Here is a 25,645-nt window from a genome sequence, read left to right on the forward strand (position 1 = left end):
TATCCCTCTCTATAAACCAGCCTTAAAACTGAGTTCTGTTGAATCTCACCCTGACAATGTCAATTACCAACTTATCTTCACAGGACAAGGGCAAGACCAGACATCAACCTTCTGCCTACACTCAGAAGAATGCATCACTGACTTTTCACATGAAAGATGTAGATTTACTGAGTGTTCATCAGTAAGTGCTCACTGCCTGCCCTCCCTTTCTTTTTTTCCCCTCCTGCTTGTTCTTTCCCTTTCAAATACAGAAGCTCCCCAAACCCTCTGTTTTTGTTTTTCGTTTTGAGACAAGGTGTCACTCCATTGCCCAGGCTGGAGTGCAGTGGCATGATCACAGCTCACTGCAGCCTCGACCTCCTTGGCTTCTCAGCCTCCAAAGTGTCTGGGACCACAGGCACACACCACCATGCCTAATTTTTATATTTTTAGTAGAGACAGGGTCTTGCTGTGTTTCCCATGCTCATCTCAAACTCCCGGACTCAAGTGATCCTCCTACCTTGGCCTCCCAAAGTGCTAAGATTACAAGCACGAGTCACCACACCTGGCCCCCAAAACCCTCTTTGGAAAAGCACAGATCAAACACAGATGCTCTGGTGACTTGTGTTTTCCCTGGTGCATCCTCAAACTTTGGCTAAATAAACCGCTATTGACCGAGACACCTGCCTCAGTTGCTTTTTGGTTAATGATATGGGTTGATTTGTTCACTTCAGCTGACCTTCAGTAGGACAGTTTTGCTTTACTACAAAGCTGTGGCAAAGGGCACAGGCCTGTGCACTTTTGAAGCCCCATGCTAGTTTCTACTGATAGCCTTAATAGTTTAATCATTGAAATGATGATTATTGCATTTAAGGTCAAAAGAGCATCATTAGGCTACGTGCTAATAGTTGTAGCTATGGGTATGTCCTAATTTTCTTAGGAGATTCTTTTATGATGTTACATGAAGGGGTTCGACTAGGCAATCTCCCGGGCCCCTTTCAGTCCTGACATTCTTCATCCTGTGCCCCTGCAAAGCAAACAGACTGGCCTCAAGTACGTCGGGTGATCTCTGGGGCCCCAAGTCCCTGGAAACTGCCAAAAGCATCTGGGTTTGCTTAGACCCCTGGGGGAAGCACGGCTCTGCCAGGTGTCACAGCTGATTTAACTAAAAGAAAGATGAGAACCAGCCAGGGGAACTGAAGCTTGACAGTGTCCCTGAGGGTCTGTCCAGTGAGAGCCAAAACAGCATGGGGAAGACAGGAGGAGATCCTCTCCAGCCCAAGATTCACAGGCTGCGCTTATTCTAACCACAGCCATCAGTCCCCAGAAATGTCCCCACGGGTCTGTGAAACCTCCGTGCCAGCTGAGAAAGGGGAGAGCTGAATCTGCTGGTGTCTGTGATGGATGGGATGAGGCAGAAACGCAGGGCAGACAGGGAGGAGGCGGTGGAGGAAGAAAGGCTTAGGTAAGCAAAGATAATGTCTTCTTCCCCGGAGAAGTTTGCATGAGCTAAGATGTCCTCCCGGAGAGCTCAGATAATAGCAAACTTTCTGCTTCCAACACAGAGGGGAGATAAATGATCATTTCCTATTTAAAACCACAGCTTTATGGCCATAGATCCTATGAGCCTGTCATTCTTCTTTGCCTAGACCCTGGAAAGATAGTCTACATATTCAGATCCCACATCTGCATGGGGGCAAGACACCGAGAGAGGATTCAATGAAGCAAACAGCTGCAGGGGACTTTGGAAACAGAACTCAGAATCTTCTGTCTCCTAGACTGCAAGACTCTCGGCACACTTCTCTCAAGCTCTGCTTCTAGTACTCTGGCACATTGCCATAATAATGACCCTAGCATTGGTTACTTCATGAGGCCAGAGGAAGGTTGGCTTGAGGAGTCTCTCTTTGGGGGAGAGGAGACCCTTTATGGAAGATTAGACTTTTTTTTTTTTTTAAGAGACAGGGTCTTGCTATGTTGCCCAGGCTGGTCTTGAACTCCTGGCTTCAAGCCAGCCTCCTGCTTCAGCCTTCCAAAGTGCCAGGATTACAAGTGTGAGCCACTGCATCTGGCCCAGGATTTTTTTTTTTTTTTTTGAGATGGATTCTCACAGTTGGCCAGACAGGAGTGCGGTGGTGTGATCTTGGGTCATGGCAACTGCCGCCTCCCAGGTTCAAGTGATTCTCCTGCCTCAGCCTCCCGAGTAGGTAGAATTACAGGCAGCTGCCACCACACCCAGCTAATTTTTGTATTGTATTTTCAGTAGAGACAGTGTTTCACCATATTGGCCAGGCTGGTCTCAGAACTCCTGACCTCAGGTGATCTGCCTGCCTCGGCCTCCCAAAGTGCTGGGTTTACAGGCGTGAGCCACTGTGCCCAGCCCAGGATCCTTTTGGATCCACCTAAGCATATCATATACTGAGGCTCTCTGGAAAGGCTTGGGGGATTGAAAAATAAACTTAGTTATACAAGAAAAGTGATAAAAATTCAGGAGGAAATGAGGCCAGTGAAGCCTCTTCAACCAGGCAGGGTGAGAACTTTCTCCTGCTGACTGCTGACTTTTTGGCACAGGTGCTATTACTGAGGGCATCTATGAAGTAGTCCATGGCAAGAGTCCTGTTTATTTACAAAGCTCTGACTTTAGTTACTACCAAATTCCATCCCCTATGAGTTATGATGGAGAAAGTGAGTCATGGTGATACCACATGATTATCCATGAGTTAAAAATAAGAAGTGAGCGGCTGGGCACGGTGGCTCACCCCTGTAATCCCAGCACTTTGGGAGGCCGAGAAAGGCAGATCACAAGGTCAAGAAATCAAGACCATCCTGGCCAACATGGTGAAACCCTGTCTCTACTAAAAATACAAAAATTAGCTTGGCATGGTGGCATGTGCCTGTAGTCCCAGCTACTTGGAGGCTGAGGCAGGAGAATTGCTTGAACTCGGGAGGCAGAGGTTGCAGTGAGCCAAGATCATGTCACTGCACTCTAGCCTGGGAGACAGAGAGAGACTCCGTCTCAAAAAAAAAAAAAAAAAAAAAAAAAAAAAAAAAAGTGAGCTACCACCAATCAAAATCAAAAGCCATGGTCACACGCTGCAACATGGAGGACCCTTGAGGACATTAAGCTAAGTGAAATGAGCCAGTCATAGAAAGACACATACTGCATGATTCCACTTATATAAGGGATCTCAAGCACTGAAACTCACAGAAACAGAAAGAATGGTACTTGCCAGGGGCTGGAGAGGTGAGGACTTAGCTGGGGAAAGGGCAACAAAATAGAGTTTCAGTCATGCAAGATGAAAAAGTTCTAGAAATCTGCTATACAACAGTGTACACACAGTTAACAATACTGTAGATTTTGTTAAGAGTAGATTTCATATTACATGTTTTTTATCATAATTAAAAAAAAAAATTCAGCCGGGTGCAGTGGCTCACACCAGTAATCCCAACACTTTGGGAGGCCGAGGTGGATGGATCATTTGAGGTTAGGAGTTCAAGACCAGCCTGACCAACATGGTGAAATCCCATCTCTACTAAAAATACAAAAATTAGCTGGGTGTGGTGGCATGCGCCTGTAATCCCAGCTACTCAGGAGGCTGAGGCAGGAGAATCACTTGAACCTAGGAGGTGGAGGTTGCAGTGACCAAGATTAAGCCATTGCACTCCAGCCTGGGTGACAGAGTGAGACTCTGTCTCAAAAACAAACAAACAAACAAAAAAAAAAAACAAAACTATACCTCTATGCAGGGCACAATGGCTCACGCCTTTAATAACAGCACTTTGGGTGACCGAGGTGGGCAGATCACTTGAGAGCAGGAGTTTGAGACCAGCCTGGCCAACATCGTGAAACCCATCTCCACCAAAAATACAAAATTTAGCTGGGCATGGTGGCGGGTGCCTGTAATCCCAGCTGCTCAACAGGCTGAGGTACAAGAATGGCTTAAACCCGGAAGGCAGAGGTTTCAGTGAGCCAAGGTCATGCCACTACACTCCACCCTGGGTGATGGCTGTCTCAAAAAATAAATAAATAAATAAAATAGTATATATATATATATAATCTATAGCTCTAAAAGCTTTGGAGTAGAATTAAAAAGAATCTATAGCTATGAGTAGCTTAACAGTTGTGTCTCTAATCCATCTTAACACTGATGCAAAGAAGAATTTGAAAACGGCAGGGAGTGGTGGCTCATGCCTGTAATCCCAGCACTTTGGGAAGCTGAGGCGGGCAGATCACTTCAGGTCAGAAGTTCGAGACCAGCCTGGGCAACATGGCGAAACCTTGTCTCTACTAAAAATACAAAAATTAGCAGGGTGGTGGTGTGCATCTGTAGTCCTAGTTACTCAGGAGGCTGAGGCAGGAGGATAATTTGAGCCTGGGAGGTAGAGGTTGCAGTGAGCCAAGAGTGCACCACTGCACTCCCACCTGGCTTATGTGAGTGAAACCCTGTCTCAAGAAAAAAAAACAAAAGAAAACAAAACAAAAAAAACTTTCAACATACTACAAAGGGAATGTTTACAGTCATAGCTCTAATAAAAAGAAATGGCAAAAAAAAAAAATGGGCAAAAGATATGAATATTTTACCAAAGAGGCCGGACAGATGGTAAATGTACAGATGAAAAGATGATTGACATTATTAGCCATGAGGGAAATGCAAATTAAAACCACACTGAGGCTGGGCGCAATGACTCATGCCTGTAATCTCAGTACTTTGGGAGGCTGAGGTGGGCAGATCACTTGAGGTCAGGAGTTGGAGACCAGCCTGGCCAACATGGTAAAACCCTGTCTCTACTAAAAATACAAAAGTTAGCTGGGCATGGTGGTGCATGCCTGTAATCTCAGCTACTTGGGAGACTGAGGTCGGAGAATCACCTGACCCCAGGAGACAGAGACTGCACTGAGCCAAGATCATGCCACTGCACTCTAGCCTGGGTGACAGAGCAAGACTCTCTCAAAAAACAAACAAACAAACAAACAAACAAAAAACCCACAGTGAAAAGACAGCACACACAATGGGAGAAAATGTGTACAAATCATACATGTGATAAGGGTTTAGTATCCATAATAAACAAGGAACTATTACAACTCAACAATAAAAAGACGACCTAGTTAAAAATTGGACAAAGGACTTGAATAGACATTTCTCCCAAAAGGACACTATACAAATGCCCAATAAGCACCGTAAAGACGCTCAACATCATTAGTCATTAGGGAAATGCCAATCAAAACCACAATGTGATACCACTTGAGTTCCACTAGGACGACTAAAATCATTAAGATAGACAATAACAACTACTAGTGAAGACATAAAGAAATTGCAACCCTCATACACCGCTGGTGGGCACGTAAAATGGTGCAGCTGCTTTGGAAAACAGTCTGGCTGCTCCTGCAAAGGCTAAACATAGTTACCACCTGACCCAGCAATTCCGCTCCTAGTTAGTTATACACCCATGAAAAATGAAAGCTTACATCCGTACAAAAACCTGTTCATAGCAACATTATTTATAACAGGCAAGAGTGGAAACAAATCAAATGCCCAACTGCTGAATGAATAAACAAAATGTGATAGCACCATACCATGAAATATTATTCAGCCATAAAAAAGAACAAAGTACTGATTCATACTACAATATGAACGAAGCTTGAAAACATTATGCTAAGTGAGACTAGCCTGAGACAGACAAATCTTACACAATAGTGTAAGATTTTCTGTATATGAGATGTCCAGAGTAGGCAAAGCCATAGAGACAGAAAGAGACTAGCAATTGCTGGGGCCTGGAAGAAGCAAAGAACTGAGATTGATCAGTAAAATGGATCTGGGGTTTCTTTTGGGGGTTATAAAATGTTCTGAAATTAAAAGTGGTGACGGTTACACATATATGTGGATATACTGAAAACCACTTAATTGTACAGTTAGAGACTCAACTGTTTACGCTATTCATAGCTATAGTTTTTTTTACTCTACCCAAAAACTTATAAAGCTATAGATTTTTTTTTTAAATTATGGTAAAGAACACAAAATATGAAATCTACTCTTATCCAGGGTGAGTTTGTGGCATATAAATCGTATCTTAATTTTTTAAAAAGCAAAACCTTAAAACCATAATGAGATAGCACTACACACCGATCAAAACAGCTAGAATAAGAAATAGTAATTACACCGAATGCTGGCAACGAGGCAGGGAACTGGATGCTTTATCCATTGCTGATAGAAATATAAATGGTACAGGACCTTTGGAAAATTAATTTCAGGGTTTCTTTCAACACTGAAAATGGACTTACCATACAACCCAGCAATGGGACTCTTGGGCATTTATAACAGAGAAGTGAAAACTTATGCCTACACAACACCCTGTACGTGAATGTTCACCGCAACTTTATTCGTATTAGCTAAAAACTGAAAGTTACCGTAATGTCTTTCAGTAGGCGACTCGTTAAGCAATCAGCGGTGCATCTACACCATGGAATACTACTCAGCAATGAAAGGGAATCCAGTAACTTGGATTAACCTCAAGGAAATTATGTTGAATGAAAAAAGACAATCTCCAAAGGCACATATAGTATGATTATATGTACATAACACCTGAAATAAAATTATAGATATGGAGAAAAGATTAAGGGTTGCCAGAGTTTAGGGATAGGTGAGGGGAAGGGTGGCTTAAAAGGGGTAGCAAGAAGAAGCCACTTGGTGATGGGACAGTTCTGTATCTTAATTGTGGTGGGGTTACCAAAAGACACACGTGATAAAATTGCATCGAGTTTTTTGTTTGTTTGTTTTGGGACGGAGTTTTGCTCTGTCGCCCAGGCTGGAGTGCAGTGGCGCGATCTCGGCTCACTGCAAGCTCCGCCTCCCGGGTTCACGCCATTCTCCTGCCTCAGCCTCCCGAGTAGCTGGGACTACAGGCGCCCGCCACCACGCCCGGCTAATTTTTTTTGTATTTTTTAGTAGAGACGGGATTACAGGCGTGAGCCACCGTGCCTGGCCTCGAGTTTTACACATGTACATAAATGACTGCCTGTGTAACTATCAGGTTGGTGCAAAAAGTAATTGCAGTTTTTGCCATTTTTGCCATTAAAAGTAATTACTTTTGTACATTTTACAGTAAGATACATATAATAAACTTGCACAGAGTTTTACACATGTACACAAATGAGTGCCTGTGTAATGATTGAATACTAACATCTGAATAAACTCTGCAGATTTCATCAGTGTCATTGCCTGGTTTTGATATTGCACTACAGTTATACAACATATTAACAGTAGGGGACAAGGGGTGAGGGGTGCCTGGGACCCGTCTGTACATTTCTTTGCAACTGCCTGTGAATCTAAGATTATTCCAAAATAAAATGAATTTTTAAAAAAAGTAATCCCTGTAGGCCGGGCACGGTGGCTCACGCCTGTAATCCCAGCACTTTGGGAGGCCAAGGCGGGCAGATCACAAGGTCAGGAGATCGAAACCATTCTAGCTAACACGGTGAAACCCCATCTCCATTAAAAATACAAAAAATTAGATGGGCGTGGTGGCGGGCGCCTGTAGTCCCAGCTACTTGGGAGGCTGAGGCAGGAGAATGGCGTGAACCCAGGAGGCAGAGCTTGCAGTGAGCCGAGATCGCACCACTGCACTCCAGCCTGGGCGACAGAGCGAGACTCCGTCTCAAAAAAAAAAACACAAAAAAACAAAAACAAAAACAAAAAAGTAATCCCTGTAAAACAGGAAACTAAAAATGTAACAATAATATAGCATTTGTCCCTGTTTAAGAGTAATAACTGTGTTTCAATAAAACTTTCATTTGATGGCAAAACAAAAAAGAAAGAAATGATATACCACACAGAGTATAGTCACAAATCCTGACCCCTCCTTGCTGGAGGGCAATCTTCTTCGAGTGTGAACTGCCTACACTCAAAAACAAGCCAGGAACTCCCAGTGTGGGTCCACTGACCCGTGCACCCTCATCGGCCCTCCATCCCCTGCTATGCAGCCCTGTCCTCTGCTGTGTGCTGGCTCACCCCAGCGCCTGCACACATCCCTCCCCTGTCTAAATTCATCGTCTCTCACCTCCACCAAACCCTCCCATTTCCTGTGGCCCAGCAGGAGTACCCATCTTTCATGTGGGTTAATTGTATCTCATCACTTGACTTCAGAGACCAGGTCTAATTCTTCCACTACATTCTCCATAACCCATGACACAGTGCTAAGCACGTAGGAAGGATTTTCTATGTGGATGGAATAAACGCCCATCTGCCTGGAGATCTTATGGGATATACGGGGCTATGAGAGCTGTAACATAACGCCTCACACATAACCAATACTCTGTCCTTATTAGTATGTTACCTTTTTTTAAATTATCATTACAGTGATATGGATAAACCACAGTAGGTATATTATAACCAATTTTCAGATAAAGCAACTAACCTCAGAATGGTCAAGTGACACCCAGTTAGAACCCAGAACTCTATTTTAAAACCTATCAAGGACCTGTCTATTCTTGCATCTATCGAGATGCAAATTTCTGCCTTAAAACTATTTTCAACTAGGTATGTTATTAATTAATTCAGGTACAAATATTCCCAAAGGAAGTGTAGTATTTTGCAGCACAAAGCATGACATTGGCCAATACCCTGGGGGTGGTCGAGGTGCTGGAGGAAGATGACACAGAGCAAATGTCTTAAAAAGTAGGGACAGCAGTGGTCTGTGATCAAAGACAAATTGGAAGAACACAGGAGAGCGCCCCTTCCAGACATATCCCAGAGCCAGCCATTTCTTCCCAGAGCCACTGCTACCCACTAGTCCAAGCCTCCAGTCTTGCCTAGACAGTTCCAATGGTTTCCCAACTGGTCTCCCTGCTTCCGCTTTTGCCCCTCAGCAATCTGTGGTTCACTCAGCTGCCAGAGTGTTCCTTTTCTGAAAGGCTCATCAGGTCTCACCACGCCGTTCAATGGCTCCCCAAATCACAAAGATCTAATCTTCCCCCATATGCTCAGAAATGTCCACATGATCCAGCCCACGCTCACCTCTCCAAACCCAGCTTGTTCCATTCTCTCCCCACCGCCAATGCTCATTCCTATTTTTCCACCCCTTGAGAAGGCCAAGCTATTTTCACCTTGGGGCCAATTGCAACGGCTTCTTGGTCTGCCTGGCATGCTTTTCTGCCTGATCTTTGTATGGCTGGTTCTGTGTCCTTCAGATTTCAGTTTAAAAGTCATCTCTTCAACCTAAAGTGGCTCCCAGTTTCTATTACCTTTTTTTTTTTTTTTTTTTTTTTTTGAGACAGAGTCTCGTTCTTGTCGCCCAGGCTGGAGTGCAGTAGTGCAATCTCAGCTCACTGCAATCTCAGCCTCCAAGGTCTAAGCAATTCTGCCTCAGCCTCCTGAGTAGCTGGGATTATAGGTATGTGCCACTATGCCTGGCTAATTTTTGTATTTTTAGTAGAGACAGAGTTTCACCATGTTGGCTAAGCTGGTCTTGAACTCCTGACCTCAAGTGATCTGCCCACCTCAGCCTCCCGAAGTGTCAGGATTACAGGCATGAGTCACCGCGCCCCACCTACCCTCTTTTAATTCTTGGCCAAACACCTATCATTATCTGTTATTTTTCCTATGGACTGATACGTTCATTGATGTAGTGACTGTCTCTCCCTCATCCCACTACCACGTAGGTTCAAGGAGGGCCTGGAGCTCTTTTCTCCTGTTCCCTTTTGTATCCCCAGTGACACACTGTAGGTGTTTAGTAAATATATGTAGAATGAAGGTACAAATGAATAAATTAAAAAGACCACCATCCTACCTACTTCCCAGCTTTGGCTCTACTTGGCCAATCAAGTGGCTGAGTAATGACAATCAGAATAAGTTAATAGCCTTCACCTAGAAAGCAGGGAGTAGCACGATTATAAATAGCTCAAAAGCTTTCTGAAAACAGTATATGCTTAGTCACTCTCCAAAGTCCAGATCGAGCCCCCTCAATCCAGAGTCTCCTGAGTCTCAGCCCTGGAATCTTTACAAAGGTTTTCATAGCCCCCTACAATCTGGCCCAACGCTGCCCATGCAGCTGCCCATTATTCAGCAGGGCTAGAAGCCCAGCTCCTGAAATCATTCCAAGCTCAATGTTCACTCAAGGTCTCCTGAAATTCTGGGCCACATACTGAGGTCACAAACCTCCCTGCACTCAGACCATTAAATCCCCCATTCCTTAAGCCCTCGGCTCAGTCAATACCTCCCTTCTACCACGGTCCATCACTGACTTAGTCCAGAGCAGCAGTTCCCAAAGTCTGCAGAATCCTAGGGGGCCCCAGGACTCATTCATTCATTCATTACTCACTCATTCATTCATTTTACTTACTTATTTAGACAAAGTCTCTCTCTGTCGCCCAAGCTGGAGTGTAATGGCACAATCTCAGCTCACTGCAAACTCCACCTCCCGGGTTGAAGCGACTCTCATGCCTCAGCCTCCTGAGTAGCTGGGATTACAGGCATGTGCCACCACACCTGGCTAATTTTTGTATTTTAGGTAGAGACAGGGTTTCACCATGTTGGCCAGGCTGGTCTCTAACTCCTGATCTCAAGTGATCAGCCCACCTCGGTCTCCCAAAGTGTTGGGATTACAGGCGTGAGCCACTGCACCTGGCCCCAGCACCCTTTTAGGCAGTCCATGAGATCAAAACTATTTTCAGAATACTACTAAGATGTTATTTATTTGTCGTTTTCACTGTTCGTCATCTGCGCTGCTGGTGCAACAGCAAGGCAAGTTAAACTGCCAGCCTCATAGCGCAAATCAAGATAGTGGGACCAGATGATTCTAGCAGTCATTGCATTCTTCAGTACCACATGCAAGCCGGAAAAAAAAAAAATGCCAGTTTAATTTAAGAATATCTTCACTGGGCTGGGCACGGTGGCTCACGCCTGTAATACCAACACTTTGGGAGGCTGAGGCGGGCAGATCACGAGGTCAGGAGATCGAGACCATCCTGGCTAACACAGTGAAACCCCGTCTCTACTAAAAATACAAAAAATTAGCCGGGCATGGTGGCGGGCTCCTGTAGTCCCAGCTACAGGCCTCGGGAGGCTGAGGCAGGAGAATGGTGTGGACCCGGGAGGCGGAGCTTGCAGTGAGCCAAGATAGCGCCACTACTGCACTCTGGCCTGGGCGAAAAAGTGAGACTCCATCTCAACAACAACAAAAAAGAATGTCTTCACTGAAGCAGTAAAAATTATTAAATCCTGACTCTTGCATACACATTGTTAATACATGCAAGTGTGAAGAAATGAAGCATACACATAAAGCCCCTCCACATAGCAAAGTATGATGGTTGTCTCGAGTTCTGAGATGAACTATTGGCTTTCTTCATGAAACGCTATTTTTACTTAAAAGAATGAAATGAAGGGCCAAATATATTTATTCAGATTTGGGTATTTGATAGACATTTTCTTGAAGGTGAATAAAGTAAGCTTGTCACTTCAAAGAAAACAACTGACAGTATTGGTTGCCAGTGACTGGGTGTGAGCTCTCAAGCAAAAATCAGAACTTTAAGAAAGTTGCCACTGTGAGACCAATACTTAGTCTTTCCCCCATCAGATCAATAGTGGTATTAACAAATATGATTTTTATATTGTATAATTAAATCTCACCACATTTGGAAGGTCTGCATAACATGGTAAAACTACTATTTTCCAAATGGTCAATGCGTCATGTTATGAAATCATGCATGAGTTAAGAAATCCATTCAAAGTATAAGATAGGCCAATGTATTTTCATGTAGGAATACAGAAAGTTCATTGATAAGGTTTCAGATTCTACATTATAGCACATTTTTAAGACACTACCACTTTTGAGTTTGGGTGCAGTATCAAAGAAGAATAAAGAAACAGAGACACTTAACAGGTGCTCAAATACTTGTTGACCATAAGCTACACTTCTCCATCTCTAAGGAATGAGTATCTTTGTTTTTGACCAAATGATCTGTTAAACTTGAGGATCTCAGCACACTTGCGGGGATACCTTTAAATTGTTCTAGAGCCCTTTCTGAAAAATGTGAATGAAATGAGTTCTATCTGATTTTTAGTCTATTTGGGGTTCAAACCTCGCTTTAGAAACTACAGATCCTGTCCCATTCCTATTTGCTTTTGATCATCAAAAAATAAACACTGTTCATTTTTTCCCTCCGTGCTATATATTCCACCAAAGCTTGAACATGTTTTTTTGTTGTTGTTGTTTTGTTTTTTTTCCTTGAGAGGGAGTCTTGCTCTGTTGCCCAGACTGGAGTGCAGTGGCATGATCTCAGATCACTGCAACCTCTGCCTCCTAGGTTCAAGCGATCCTCCTGCCTCAGCCTCCCAGGTTCAAGCGATCCTCCTGCCTCAGCCTCCCAAGTAGCTGGGATTACAAGCATGTGCCACCATGCCTGGCTAATTTTTGTGTGTTTAGTAGAGACAGGGTTTCACCATGTTGTATCACCATGTTGGCGAGGCTGGTCTCAAACTCCTGACCTCAAGGGATCTGCCCACCTCAGCCCCCCAGATCGCTGGGATTACAGGCTTGAACCACCAATCCTGGCTTTGAACACACGTTCTTAATGGAGCCAGTCAGATAGAAATGTCAACTCCAGCGCCAGTCAAGATGAAGCAAGCCAACCATGGCCTATGATTCCCACTGATTTTAACTGAAATCTCTGCATATAGTTTTAAAAACTCCAAAACCTTACCTACCTGAACTCTGAACACTAAACAGTTAGAAGCAATGGGGGGATCTGACCCAAAAAGGGCTGAATCATGGAGCCGTGCAGCAAAAACTCCAGGAGAAATCCCTTATTATGGACAAAGGCCTTGGTTTCTGTCCCTTTCTTATCTTTTTTTCTCACCCAGTCTAGCCCTCAGGCCATGCATATGGAAAGATCTCCCAGATCTACTCATGAATTAAGCAAGGTGTAGTGAAGTGTACACAGTGTGTTGCCATTTGTGTCAAAGATGGTGGTAATAACACATATTTGGATTAAAAAAAAAAAAGAAAGAAAAAACAAAAACTCCATTGAGGACCAAGTGCAGTGGCTCACACCTATAATCCCAGCATTTTGGGAGGCTGAGGTGGGTAGATCACTTGAGGTCAGGAGATTGAGACCAGCCTGGCCAACACGGTGAAACACCATCTCTATTAAAAATACAAAAATCAGCTGGCCGTGGTGCTGGGCGCCTGTAGTCCCAGCTACTCAGGGGGCTGAGGCATGAGAATCGCTTGAACCTCACTGCGGAGGTTGCAGAGAGCTGAGATTGCGCCGCTGCACTCCAGCCTGGACAGCAGACCAAGACTCCATCTCAAAAGAAACAAAACAAAACAAAACAAACAACTCCATTGAGATAAAGAAAATGTAGTTTATATATGTCATGGAATACTACTCAGCCATAAAAAGGAATGAAATAATGGCATTCGCAGAGATCCGGATGGAATTGGAGACCACTATTCTAAATGAAGTAACTCAGGAATGGAAAATCAAACATTCTATGTTCTCACTCATAAGTGGGATCTAAGCTATGGGGACGCAAAGGCATGAGATTAAGAATGGACTCTGGGGACTCGGTGGAAAGGGTGGCAGAGGGTGAGGGATAAAAGACTACACACTGGGTACAGTATACACTGCTCACGAGATGGGTGCACCAAAATCTCAGAAATTACCACTAAAGAATTTATTCATGCAACCAAACACCACCTGTTCCCTAGAACTGATTGAAATAATGATTTTTAAAACACCACTGACTGTCTATAAAGGAAACTAGTAACAGTGGCTACTTATTTGGAGGATTTGTGGGGACTGGGTGGATGGGTGTCAGAGGTAGTAGAGAACCCACGTGAGTGTGTTATCTGTTGATAATTCAATACACTATATTTTTAAATGTCATCCTTGCACAGAACCCAATCGATTCTGTTGAATGAAAAAAGTGCAGAAGATAGCTTCCCTTCCATCCGTTCCCATCTCCAGCACAAACCCCTGTTACTACTGATGTTGCCACTCCTCCAAGGGATGTTTCAGGACCCCCTGGACGGCAGCAGGCAGCTTTTCAAATTCTTTTTCAATGTGGTTTTTAAAGCAATACTTGAGAATAATCAGCTTCCAGTAATAAGCCCGTGCATCACTCTAGAAAGTGTTTCCAAAAGTATGTTCTAATTAGGTCCTGAGACAATACTCTGAGACAGTTTATCTGTTCTAGGTTCTATTTTATAGAAGGGAAAACTGAAGTTGTGGGAAGTTAGGGGATCTGCCCACGGTCATTCCTCTGGAAATGGCAGAGCTGATCAAGGTCTTCTGATTACAAGTTGAGTTTAGAGAAGGGTAACACCCCTATCATCCTTCCCAACTCCAAAAGAAGAAAGAAGAAAATGATAGCAAGATCTCCACAGATTTTCCTTCCATTCCATGACATTTTATGACAGACTGACATAAGTATGGGTCAGTCTGGGTCTTGGTCCTAGGGGACAGTAACGGCAGAGAGGGAAAAATATCCAAATTCTGTTTTGACTGTTGCACTTGTCCAGCAAGAGAGAAATGAGGAAGGAAAAATGTCCTTGGCTGGTGTGGAAAGAAATCTGCCAGTAAATCTGGTGGATGTTCCAACGTGCCAAAGATATCCCCCCAAGTCCTATTAACACCATGACACCGAACCAGAGAGGCGGTGAACACGTACTAACACTGCTGACATCTTGGCAGCTTTTGAAAGAAAGGTCCCGTTGCTATTTACTAATGCGTGGGTGGGATATTTGAAGATGGAGAGGTGCTGGAAAGGAACCAGAGTGTGGGAGGACTTTGCTCCCAAGGACTGAGTTGAATGTCACCCTGCATATGCTTTGCAAAAGTTTCCCTCCGTAAGATTTCCCCCTCTTCCATCTCCTACCCTCCAAATCGACCCTAGAGTCCCAGATCCTCCAACAGAGAGAAAGTGAGAACTATCAGGGAAGAGAATGAAATGTGCCCTTCATATCTACAGTCCAGATCCACTGTCCAAGCTGAATGGAAACTTAAAGAACAGCAGCATCAACGGCATCTAGAGGTGGGGCATGGTGGCTCACGCCTGTAATCCCAGAACTTTGGGAGGCCAAGGCAGGAGGGTCACTTGAGGCTGGGAGATCGAGACCAGCCTGGCCAACATGGTGAAACCCCATCTCTACAAAAAATACAAAAATTAGCTGGGCATGGTGGTGGGTGCCTGTAATCCCAGCTACTTGGGAGGCTGAGGTAGAAGAATTGCTTGAACCTGGGAGACAGAGGCTGCAGTAAGCCGAGATTGCATCACTGCACTCCAACCTCGGCAACAGAGCAAGACTCCGTCTCAAAAAAAAAAAAAACAAAAGAAAACCCAGCACCCAGCACCCAGCACCTAGAAAGTCCAGGAGCACATGGGACGCCTACAGGGTCTGTAATTGAAGATCGGCACATAATACAAGAAAGTATCCTAAGCAAAGTCCCAGGCCCTTCATAACCGCTCTTAGAATATGCGGAGTGTTAGCGTGTTCTGATTAACAAAAGTCTAACATCTATTCTTACTGGAATAAAAGAGTGATCATAACAGCAATTCTGACCCCTCCTAAGGTTAAGGAACAATGTTGACTGCTTCTGACATAACATGGTGTATTTATCCTGGGTAGGATAATTTGATGCTTGCCTTCCCACAGAAAAAGAAACGCTTAAAGTTTTTGGGTTTTTTTTTAAGAAAAAAGCAGCAAGTAGGCCAGGCACGGTGGCTCACGCCTGTAATCCCAGCACTTTGGGAGGCTGAGGCAGGTGGATCATCTGAGGTCAGGAGTTCAAGACCAGCCAGGCCAACATGGTGAAACCCCCTCTCTACTAAAAATACAAAAATTAGCCAGGTGTGATGGCACATACCTGTAATCCCAACTACTTGGGAAGCTGAGGCAGGAGAATCACTTGAACCCTCGGAGGTGGGGATTGCAGTGAGCCGAGATCATGCCATTGCACTCTAGCCTGGTCTACAGAGTGAGACTCCATCTCAAAAGAAAAAAAAAAAAAAAGAAGCAAGTAGTAGTCAATAATTCACAACTATTTTAATCACTCCAGGGTATGTAAAAATATCTTGGGGAGCATCAGAAAACTTTAAAAAGTCAATGTAATTTTAATTTCAAATTAAGTTTTAAACTAATGGGCTAATTTTTCTTGTTTTGCTTTGTTTTGAGACAGAGTCTTGGTCTGCTGCCCAGACTGGAGTGCAGTGGCGCGATCTCTGCTCATTGCAACCTCTGCCTCCCAAGATCAAATGATTCTCCTGCCTCAACATCCTAAGTAGCTGAGATTACAGGCGCGTACCACCATCCTCAGCTAATTTTTGTATTTTTAGTAGAGATGGAGTTTCACCATGTTGGCCAGGCCGGTCTTAAACTCCTGACCTCAAGTGATCCGCCGACCTCGGCCTCCCAATGTGCTGGGAATACAGGCGTGAGCCACTGCAATCAGCCCACAATGGGCTAATTTTATGTAGCTTTGATGTGGTCCCTTTCAAAGTGGGTAGGGAGTAAAAATGGCACAAGCAGAGGTCTGGAAACGTGCAGAGTCCCTCAGATTGAACTAAATTCTGCTCCACAGCAGCTCAGCAAAGTGAAATAATGATCTTCCTCACCTCAAGTTTCCACTTTTTCTCTGAGCCTGGAATGCTCCCACACTTTGTTATCTAAGAGGCCAGGGTGATTCAAGGGAAAGGGAAAAGGAATTCTCCCCCAAGATCAACATCTGATCAACAGAAATAGATCTGCCTTCAGGCTGAAACAATTCTCCACGGTCCCATTGTTCTTTGTTTTTCCCAAATGATGGAAAAATCTAATTCCAGAAAAATGTTAGTAGCTAGATTGTGACCATAGTGCTAAGAAGTTATGTAGCTTAAGATTTTAAGGGCTAACCTATTAAAGATCAGAATATCTGATCTCTTGACATAAATCTATTATATAGTCATATAAACAAAGCTCCCACAAGATGGGGAACAAAAGGGCCAAGCCTAAAAAGCCTTCGCTTGGAAGAAATTAAGTATGACTTGGGCTTGGGATGCTCAGGCTTAGACTTGCTGGGTCCAACTCAATATGGAGTAGGCAACAGTAATGATTAAGAAGGAGAAAAGGAAGAATAAAAACAGGTGCTTAGAACCACATTGGGAGCAAACTACATGAGAAGCGTTCAGAAAGTTCTAACTTTCTAACCATCAGGGAGGGGTTAGAAAAGTCTAGACTGCTGTCAGTAGGGCAGAGCTGAGGAATGTATGTTTGTTTGTTTCTTTGAGACGGAGTCTTACTCTGTCGCCCAGGCTGGAGTGCAATGGTGTGATCTCGGCTCACTGCAACCTCCGCCTCCTGAGTTCAAGCGATTTTCCTGCCTCAGCCTCCCGAGTAGCTGGAATTAGAAGCAGGCACCACTCTGCCCAGCTAATTTTTGTATTTTTAGTAGAGACAGGGTTTCTCCATGTTGGCCAGGCTGGTCTTGAACTCCTGACCTCAGGTGATCCCCCCACCTCGGCCTCCCAAAGTGCTGGGATTACAGGCATATGTCAAAGAAGAAGAAATCCTTTCCCTTAGTTGGACGTACCAGCCCTTCACAGGAATAGCTTCTGTGCAAGAGCATGAAGAAGGCCTCCAGGGTCCAGGGAGCCTTGGGCGAAGCTCCCTTTGAATCTCCCTTTGAAGCAGGTTTGAATCCTGTCCTTTGCAGACATGGATGCAGCTGGAGGCCATTATCCTAAGCAAATGAACGCAGGAACAGAAACCCAAACACTGCATGTTCTCACTTATAATGGGAGCTAAACATTGAGTACACACGGACCCAAAGATGGCAACAATAGATACGGGGGCCTACTTGAGGGTGGAGGGTGGGAAGAGGGTGAGGATGGAAAAACTACCTCTCAGGTACTGTGCTCACTACCTGGGTGCGAAACGATTGGTATACCAATCCCCAGTGGCACGCAATTTACCCACGTCATAAACCTACACACGTACCCCCTGAACCTAAAATAAAAGTTGGAAGGAAAACAAAATAAAAAAGACAAGGGGATTCGGAAGAACAAGGCAGCTACCCTAGGCCATCCCATCAGACAAGAGAAAGACACTTCCCTCAAACCTTTCTTGATGGGTGGAAAGAAGGGAGTCTCTTAACCTGTGCAAATGGGTTCGTTAATGGAAAAAAAAAAAAAAGTCCTTATTCCATGTGATACCCACATCAGAACTCTCTCTCCAGCAGTGTGTCACATTGCCCTAAAAATGTCTTCAATCGGGGACCGGAAGAGATGGGTCACAGCCCCAGAGGCCTAGACTGGCCTGGCCCCCACTATCATCCCAACTTGGCTGTGGCAAAGCCCATTGCTTTGGAAGAGTGATGATCATCAAAATGTTCCTCCCACTCTGGCATTTGGCCCAGATCGGAAGACTCTTTTATATTTTCATTCCCAACCCTTACGATCCCGACCCTTACATTTTGCAGCCACCTTGGCCATCCTGCACCTCTATGTCTTACCAACTATAGTTAAGAATCACAGAAGTGGTAGCTATGATAGCAATTTCATTTCATTTCCCTCAGCACTTTTCCTTTCCTCTAAGACAATTTCTTAGGGCCCTGTGCTGTCCATGACAATCATACAGAGTCAGGAACAGTCGTAACAGCTCACATGTATTGAGCACTTACTCTTTTAAGCATTACGCTAACGGATTTACATAATTATAGTTTTTACATATTTAAATCATATTGCATTAGCCCTCTGACATAGATCAGGGGTGTCCAATCTTTTGGGCCCCATTGGAAGAAGAATTGTCTTGGGCCACACATAAAATACACTAACACTAACGATAGTTGATGAGCAAAAAAAAATTGCAGAAAAATCTCGTAATGTTCTAAGAAAGTTTACAAATTTGTGTTGGGCCACATTCAAACTGTCCTGGGCTGCAGGTTGGACAAGCCTGATATAGATGCTACTATTGTCCCTGTTCTGTAGAAGAGGAAACTGAGGCTCAGCATGCCAATCTTCTTCTCATCTTGTTCTCATACTTTGGGAAGAACTCCTTATCCAACAGTAAAGCTTCAGGGATCCAAAGTTTATGAATGGTCTTTTTTAACAGCTGGGAGGTAAGGAGGGATAGCAGGAGAGAGAGAGGGCATACGCTAATACTCTCTGATCTGGGCTTTTGGAAGAGTATTCTTGATTCCTTTGGTCACAAAATTCACACAAGGTGTAGCTATACTATTGTTTTGCTGTGGCACAGGATTTAGCCGATTCTTACCCTATTGTCTTCCTGGATTTCCCAGTCACTGGAGAAAGTCGCCAGCTGCTGCCCTTGCGAACAGTTTGAAAACTGGAAAAGGCTAGAAAACATCCTTCTGTTCTCTTGAGTGTCTGGGAAGATGGCATCTTGGAAATTGACTCCGTGAGGCAAGAGGTTATAATTTTCATCCATCCTAATGGAGGAAAAAAAGGCAGACATGTAGACTAGACAGTCAAGGGTGTACCAGCTCCAATCCAGAGTCACAGACAACTGCAACGGGCTTGCCAATTTCACATCGATGTCTGGCATGGCTCTCATTAGAGGAGTTACTACTTCTAATTATTTCTTTGTCTCACACTACATCAGTCTATCCTTAAGGTTTTCAAAAAGATGAGTTTGAGCAAAGTATGGAGAAAACTATGTGTATGGTGCCTGTTTGTCTATTTGTGTTGTCTTCCAATTCCCCCAAGGGGTCTTCCTTCTCAAAGAGTGTTCCTTATTTCCTGGTGAAAAAAAGGCCAGCTGTCATCACCTATGTTTAAGTTCTGTCTTTGCTATTTATCTTCTATATGACATGAAACAAATGTCTTAACTCCTCTAAGCTTCAGTATTCTAATCTGCAAAAAGAATATAGTACTGGCTAGGTGCGGTGGCTCACACCTGTAACCCCAGCACTTTGGGAGGCCAAGGCAGGTGGATCACCTAAGGTCAGGAGTTCGAGACCAGCCTGGCCAACACAGTGAAACCCTGTCTCTACTAAAAATACAAAAATTAGCCGGGCATGGTGGCACACACCTGTAATCCCAGTTACTCAGAAGGCTGAGGCAGGAGAATCACTTGAACCTAGGAGGCGGAGGATGCAGTGAGCAGAGATTGCACCATTGCACTCCAGCCTGGGTGACAAGAGTGAGACGCCATCTCAAAAAAAGAACATACATAAGTAAAAAATAGTACCTACTTTTCTGGTGATGTCATAAACATTGCATCAAAAACCTAAGTAAATGAAGCACTTGGTACAAAGTAAATGCAGTATGCATGTTAGTGAACACATTTAAAGGCCTAGCATTAATCAATTAGAATGAGTCTTTAAAAAGTCACAAAAAGAAAGAGATGAAAGTTACACTCCAGTCTACAAAAAACACGTAGGGCTCACCAGCAAGTCTCCGTTGCCACCCTCACCCCTGACAGTGACCAGAGGTCCAGTTTCATCTCAGTGGGTCCCAGAATAACAGAGAAGGAATGATTTGTGTGTAGTTGTTAACACACTCCAAGGCAAGACAGCCCTGTGAAATGAAAATGTCAGACTACTGTCTTTGTATTTCTGCCCTAACTTTTGTAAACATGGTAGAGCAAAAAAGATGAGAATTGGCTGAGCACCACGGAACTATTGGACAAACTGTATTTCATGATAAAAAATTTCTTTAAAAAGCCTGCTCAAATACTTGGGCTCCTTTTCCTTTGGAGAACAAAGTTCTGGTTTTGAATAGTTTTATAGATGGTTTCTCAGTATTTTTCCTAATTAAAAACATGAAACCCTAAGTTTCTCTGTATCGAGAAGGGCACTCTCTCAGTCTCGCTGGCTGTATTTAGAAACTACACTTCTCTGGAAATACATACATATATATAAAAACTTAATCTAGCTGAACCACTCAAGCCAACACAAAGCAAGACGTGTTTTTTAAACTTAGATATTCTGGCTTCAATATGGAAAACATGTGTTGCCATGCACTTACAAACACCACTTTGTAGAACTGTTTTCTTTCTCAGAGAAATGCGAGCTAAAAGTGAATCTGCAGACCCACGTCAGCCTCATTCCAAATATCCTCAGTGCTACTTCCCAGACTGGGAAAACGAACTACAACCGATCACCCCAACAGTGGATTAATTTACTATCTTGATAGATAGGTTAGATTCCATTTTGATGTTTTTCTCAGTTGTTTTATATCACTCTCCAAATTCCAATTGAAGCCAACCAAAGAATTTAGAGTTCTACCTGGCACTCTCTATTCAAATTTCAGAAGAATTCAGTAGTCAATGAGAATTGACTGAATTCTTAGGCAGATGCATTCCATCTTGATCACAGGCCAAGTTCTGAAGTTCATGGAACTTCAGAAGATTCCAGTGGTCTGTAATCAGAGAGGACCTCCTGGCCTGGTTCACCTCTCCACTCCTCAAAGCATTGCTACCCAGGATTTTACCAGCAGCAGAACCCCAAGCCCTAGTAAACCTTTGCTATTTCAAAGAACCTGGCAGCTGATATGAGACAGTGAAGCAATCCCGGGCTACATTCCACACCATTCACATCTTGGCATTCGAGCAAATGAGGAAGAGGAGAGAGTGGACAGCTGGTCAACTTCTAACCTGCACCAGGTGCTTTGCATGAGTTACGTTCCTCACTCAACCAGCCCTGTCTCTCACTTTACACAGGTGATGCTATGGAAGATCTTAAGAAGGTGACAAGAAATGCGCTCAGAATCACGGTTAGGAAGGGCAGAGCCAAAATGCCAGCCACAGACTGATTTCAAAGATTGTTTTTCTCACCGTCCCAATCTACTCCCACTGAGGCCAGTTTAAAAACCCGAGTCAAAGGGACTGTTGGAGAGCGCTTTGAGCTTCTGTCTGCAATGCTCTTCTGTGTACAAGGCACAGAAACCTTCCCTGTCTTTTAAACCGCCTTAACCAGGGGTAGTCAGGATGTCTGTAGACACGTCAGACGGAGCAAGAAAGATCCAAGAAGGCAAGGGGTAGGCGCCCCAGGGGCATTCTCACTTGACACCGACAGGCTGCCCGGGGAGTTACCGGCCTGGCTCTAGGTAACGGCGACCTCGGGAGGTGGCGCAGAGAGAGAGAGAGGTGGCGGCGCCGCCGGGCTCACCTGAGGAAGAAGAAATAGGAGTAGTCCTGGACCACGGTGTGGGAGTGGCACGAAAAGTAGCCCAGGCCGGTGAGGTTGAGCCTGGAGCCGGCGGGCACCTCCAGCATGCTGCCCCACGCCTGGTCGCACAGCATCTCGACCTCGGCCGAGTAGAAGAGGCTCCCCTGGCCGGCGTGGTACTGCCAGGGCAGGTGGTTGTAGAGGCCGGGCGCCTCGGGGTGCAGCGCCAGCACCCTGGCGTACACGATGGTCTCGGCCAGCTCGGCGCGGCAGCCCTCGCTCAGGGGCCTCCACTCGGAGGGCAGCTGGCAGGCGCGCGCGGGCGCTGGGGGACCCGCCAGGCAGAGCGCGGCGAGCAGCAGCTGGCGCAGCATGCCGGGCCCTCCCGGGGCGCACGGGGCGGCGGCGGGGAGCCCGGGGAGCCCGCCGGCCCGGGAAGGGCAGCCCTGGGCGCTCGGCTGCTCGGGCCGCTCCCGGGAGCTGGGCGCACCGCTGTCTCCGCCACGGGGCTCGGCATGCCCGGCCCTGGCGCGCCACGCTTTAAAAGGGTCTCGGGGACTGGACGCGCCGGGCGCCCGCCTCCCGCCCTGCCCCCTGCGGCTGGGGCGTGGGCGGGGGAGGGGGGGGAGTCGGGCGGGTCCCGGCGCCGGCTGGGGCGGGGACCAGGGACTCGGAGAACGCGGGGACGCCGGGACCCAGCCCTGAACTGGGGACAGTGGCCCAGCAATCTCCTGGCGCCCCACGATGGACGTGGTCCGAGCTTGCCAGGCGTAAAGCCTGTTTGCAAACGCAAGGCATTCATTAAAGAATGACTCTTAATTTGCACGATTACTGCCTAAGTTTTTACATTTTCTCTACATTTCAGAGTAAAAATGCATAGAAACCAAATCTGACTTTATATTCCCAGAGATTAGGAAATTCAGTGTGGGCTGAAAAGCTTTTTTAGATCTCGTGCTCTCTCAGATTTGCTTGTTATTTAATGAAGATCTTAGAAAAGCTTTGATAAAAGATTCCAAAAAGCAATCATTTGGCCCTGATTTTCTTGGTTTCCATAATCCCTGATTCCATTTTCTAAACACTGTACACCTGAGAAATACATTCAGAAGTAAATCCCAAACAGCTTTTCACATCAGTGAGTGAATTTGAGGATACTGACTCCACAGTTCCATCTTTATCTCTAAAGGCAACAGGTTTTTTGTGTTGTTTTGTTTTTTGTTTTTTTCTTGAGACAAGGTCTCTGTCTGTCACCCAGGCTGGAGTACAGTGGCTCCATCAGGGCTCACTGCAGCCTCGACCTCCCCTGGGCTCAGGTGATCCTCCCAGGTCAGTCTCCCAAGTAGCTGGGAATACAGGCACACTACCACCCCGGATAATTTTTTTGTTTTTAGTAGAGACAGGCTATGTTGCTCAGGCTGGTCTCAAACTCCTGGGCTCAATCGATCCTCCCACCTCAGCCTCCCAAAGTGCTGAACTTTCAGGCGTGAGCCCTCACATCCACCCTGAATATTTAAATTATGCAATTTCATAATGCTATTAGTCTCCCAGGGCTGCCATAATAAAATACTCTAGTCTGGTGGCTTAAATAACAGACCTTAATTTCTCAGAGTTTTGGAGGCAGGAAGTCCAAGATTAAAGTGCTAGGGTTGGTTACTGGTGAGGCCTCTCTTCCTGGCTTACAGACGGCCACCTTCTCACTGTGTCCTCACGTGGCCTTCTCTCTGTGTGTGATGGAGAAAGAGTGAGCCCTGGTCTCTTCCTCTTCTAACAAGGTCACTAGTCCTATGGGGTTATCACCCCACCCTTATGTCCTCATTTAATTACCTGCCTGAAGACCCTGTTTCCAAATACAGTCACATTAGGGAGTTAGCACTTCAACATATGAATTTGGAGGTGGGAGGGGAGACATGATTCCGTCTATATGAGCTATTTAGCAGGTGTTCTGCAGGTTTGCTAGAGAAAGAGAGCAGGGATCCCAAATGGTTTATATTCCTGGCAGGCAGACTCACAGCACATATTGCCAAGTTATAATAAGAATTGCTAAACCTTAGTCATTGTTGACCACGGGCCAATCACTGTTGTAAGGACTGTACATATGTCATCTTAATAAATTCTCCAAACAATATTCTGAAGTAGATATAACTATTATCCTCATTTTACAGATAAGAAAACAGGCACAGAGAAGTTAATTGACACCAAAGATCACAAAGCTACAAGTTGACCAAGCTAGGATTCAGCTCCCAGCAATCAGACTCCAGATCCATGTACTTAACTACAACACTAGAATAGGGCCAAATATAGGAAATGCTCTAAAGACACAGGTCGGCCCTTTAACCAGGATATACACAGAGCAAATTAAGAGAAAACCTTAGCAGAGTCACCAATGATGGCTCAAGGAGTGTGCAACTGACCTAACATTAATTTTGTATCACCCAGAATCCCTGCTCTATTTTAGTCCTATACTGTAACTTATTAGATAAGATAGTAAGGAAGTTTTTCTTACTAACTGCATCTTCAAGTGTCTTGAAGGCCTGGAAAAGATTTGTCTACCCCAAAAGACTGTAAGGCCCTCTCTTTTCTTTCCACATAGGTGAGCAAATAAATAAAAATCAGCAAACATGGCTGTTTTTTCTCTTGTTGTATAAACTTGACAGAATCAAAACTCTTCCAATACTTCCCACAGTGTATTTTGCAGAAGTGAGCACCTGCAAGAAATCGTCCTCATGGATTCAGCAGACACATCAGTCATGCTTTTCTCCCCTGTAAGATCTGGCAGAGTGCCTCGCTGATTGGGTTTCTCTTCCTGATTGAGCCATTGCAGTGTACCCTAGTGAGCAGTTCCTCTTTGGGGACTAAGACTTCCAAACAAGCAGAGCTCAAGGTAGCCAGGAGGGGAAACAAAACTTCTGTGAGTGAATTATTGGGTTTAATAGTGACATGAGCCATTTCCATCTCTTGATTCCGAGACCTATATGTCCTGGCTGTGGGGTGGATAGTACCGTATATGTATGTTCTGTTTCAAAGCACACGCAGTAAGTACACTTTAAGATGGACTCCATGATTTCAGTGTGGTGACTCCCAACTGACACTATAATTAAGTCTTCACTAAACTGTTACATCTTTCAAAATTTGTCCAGTTGCTTCCAGGTGATGGGACATGTGGTAAAACCAGTTAATTCTATGGCCTTGAGACCACTGCTGCACTTCATTGCTGTGAAAGAAGCAATGCTGTGGGAATCATTGATCAGAAACATCACTATGGGAAATTCCATGATGGTGGATAAGGTGCCCCATGAGTCCATAGATGGTGCTACTGGCAGAAGCATTATGGCAGGGAAGGCATATCCGTGTCCAGAATGTGTCTATTTCAGTGAGGACAAATCTCTGACCCCCACCCCCCACCCCAAGATGGAAAAGGTCCGATGGAATCAACCTGCCACCAGGTGGCTGACTAGTTCCCCAGGTGAATGGGGCCACATTAGGGGATCCATGTTGGCCTCCATTGTTGACATATCAGGCTCTCAGCAGTAGTAGTAGTGTTAGCTAGGCCAGCTGTGGTAAGAGGAAGTC

The 25,645-nt window shown here is 44.9% G+C and overlaps 1 protein-coding gene across 6 annotated transcripts in view; it reads right to left on the minus strand.

The window, feature by feature from the left end:
* Positions 1 to 25,645, minus strand: part of CCDC3 (coiled-coil domain containing 3) — a 203,556-nt gene that overhangs the window by 82,728 nt on the left and 95,183 nt on the right. For 4 of the 6 annotated variants that reach the window (XM_063781402.1, XM_063781403.1, XM_063781404.1 and 1 more), the window contains one exon: positions 19,222 to 19,396. In XM_063781402.1, the coding sequence (XP_063637472.1) occupies positions 19,222 to 19,395 (174 nt within the window). In that variant the 5' untranslated portion in view covers position 19,396. Of the gene's footprint in view, positions 1 to 15,838; positions 15,962 to 19,221; positions 19,397 to 22,078; positions 22,596 to 25,645 lie in introns of those variants that run through there. The other 2 variants (XM_054660722.2, XM_016962649.4) reach the window with 2 other exon arrangements.

The sequence above is a fragment of the Pan troglodytes genome, chromosome 8 (genome assembly GCF_028858775.2).
Source record: "Pan troglodytes isolate AG18354 chromosome 8, NHGRI_mPanTro3-v2.0_pri, whole genome shotgun sequence".
Classification (NCBI taxonomy): domain Eukaryota; kingdom Metazoa; phylum Chordata; class Mammalia; order Primates; family Hominidae; genus Pan; species Pan troglodytes.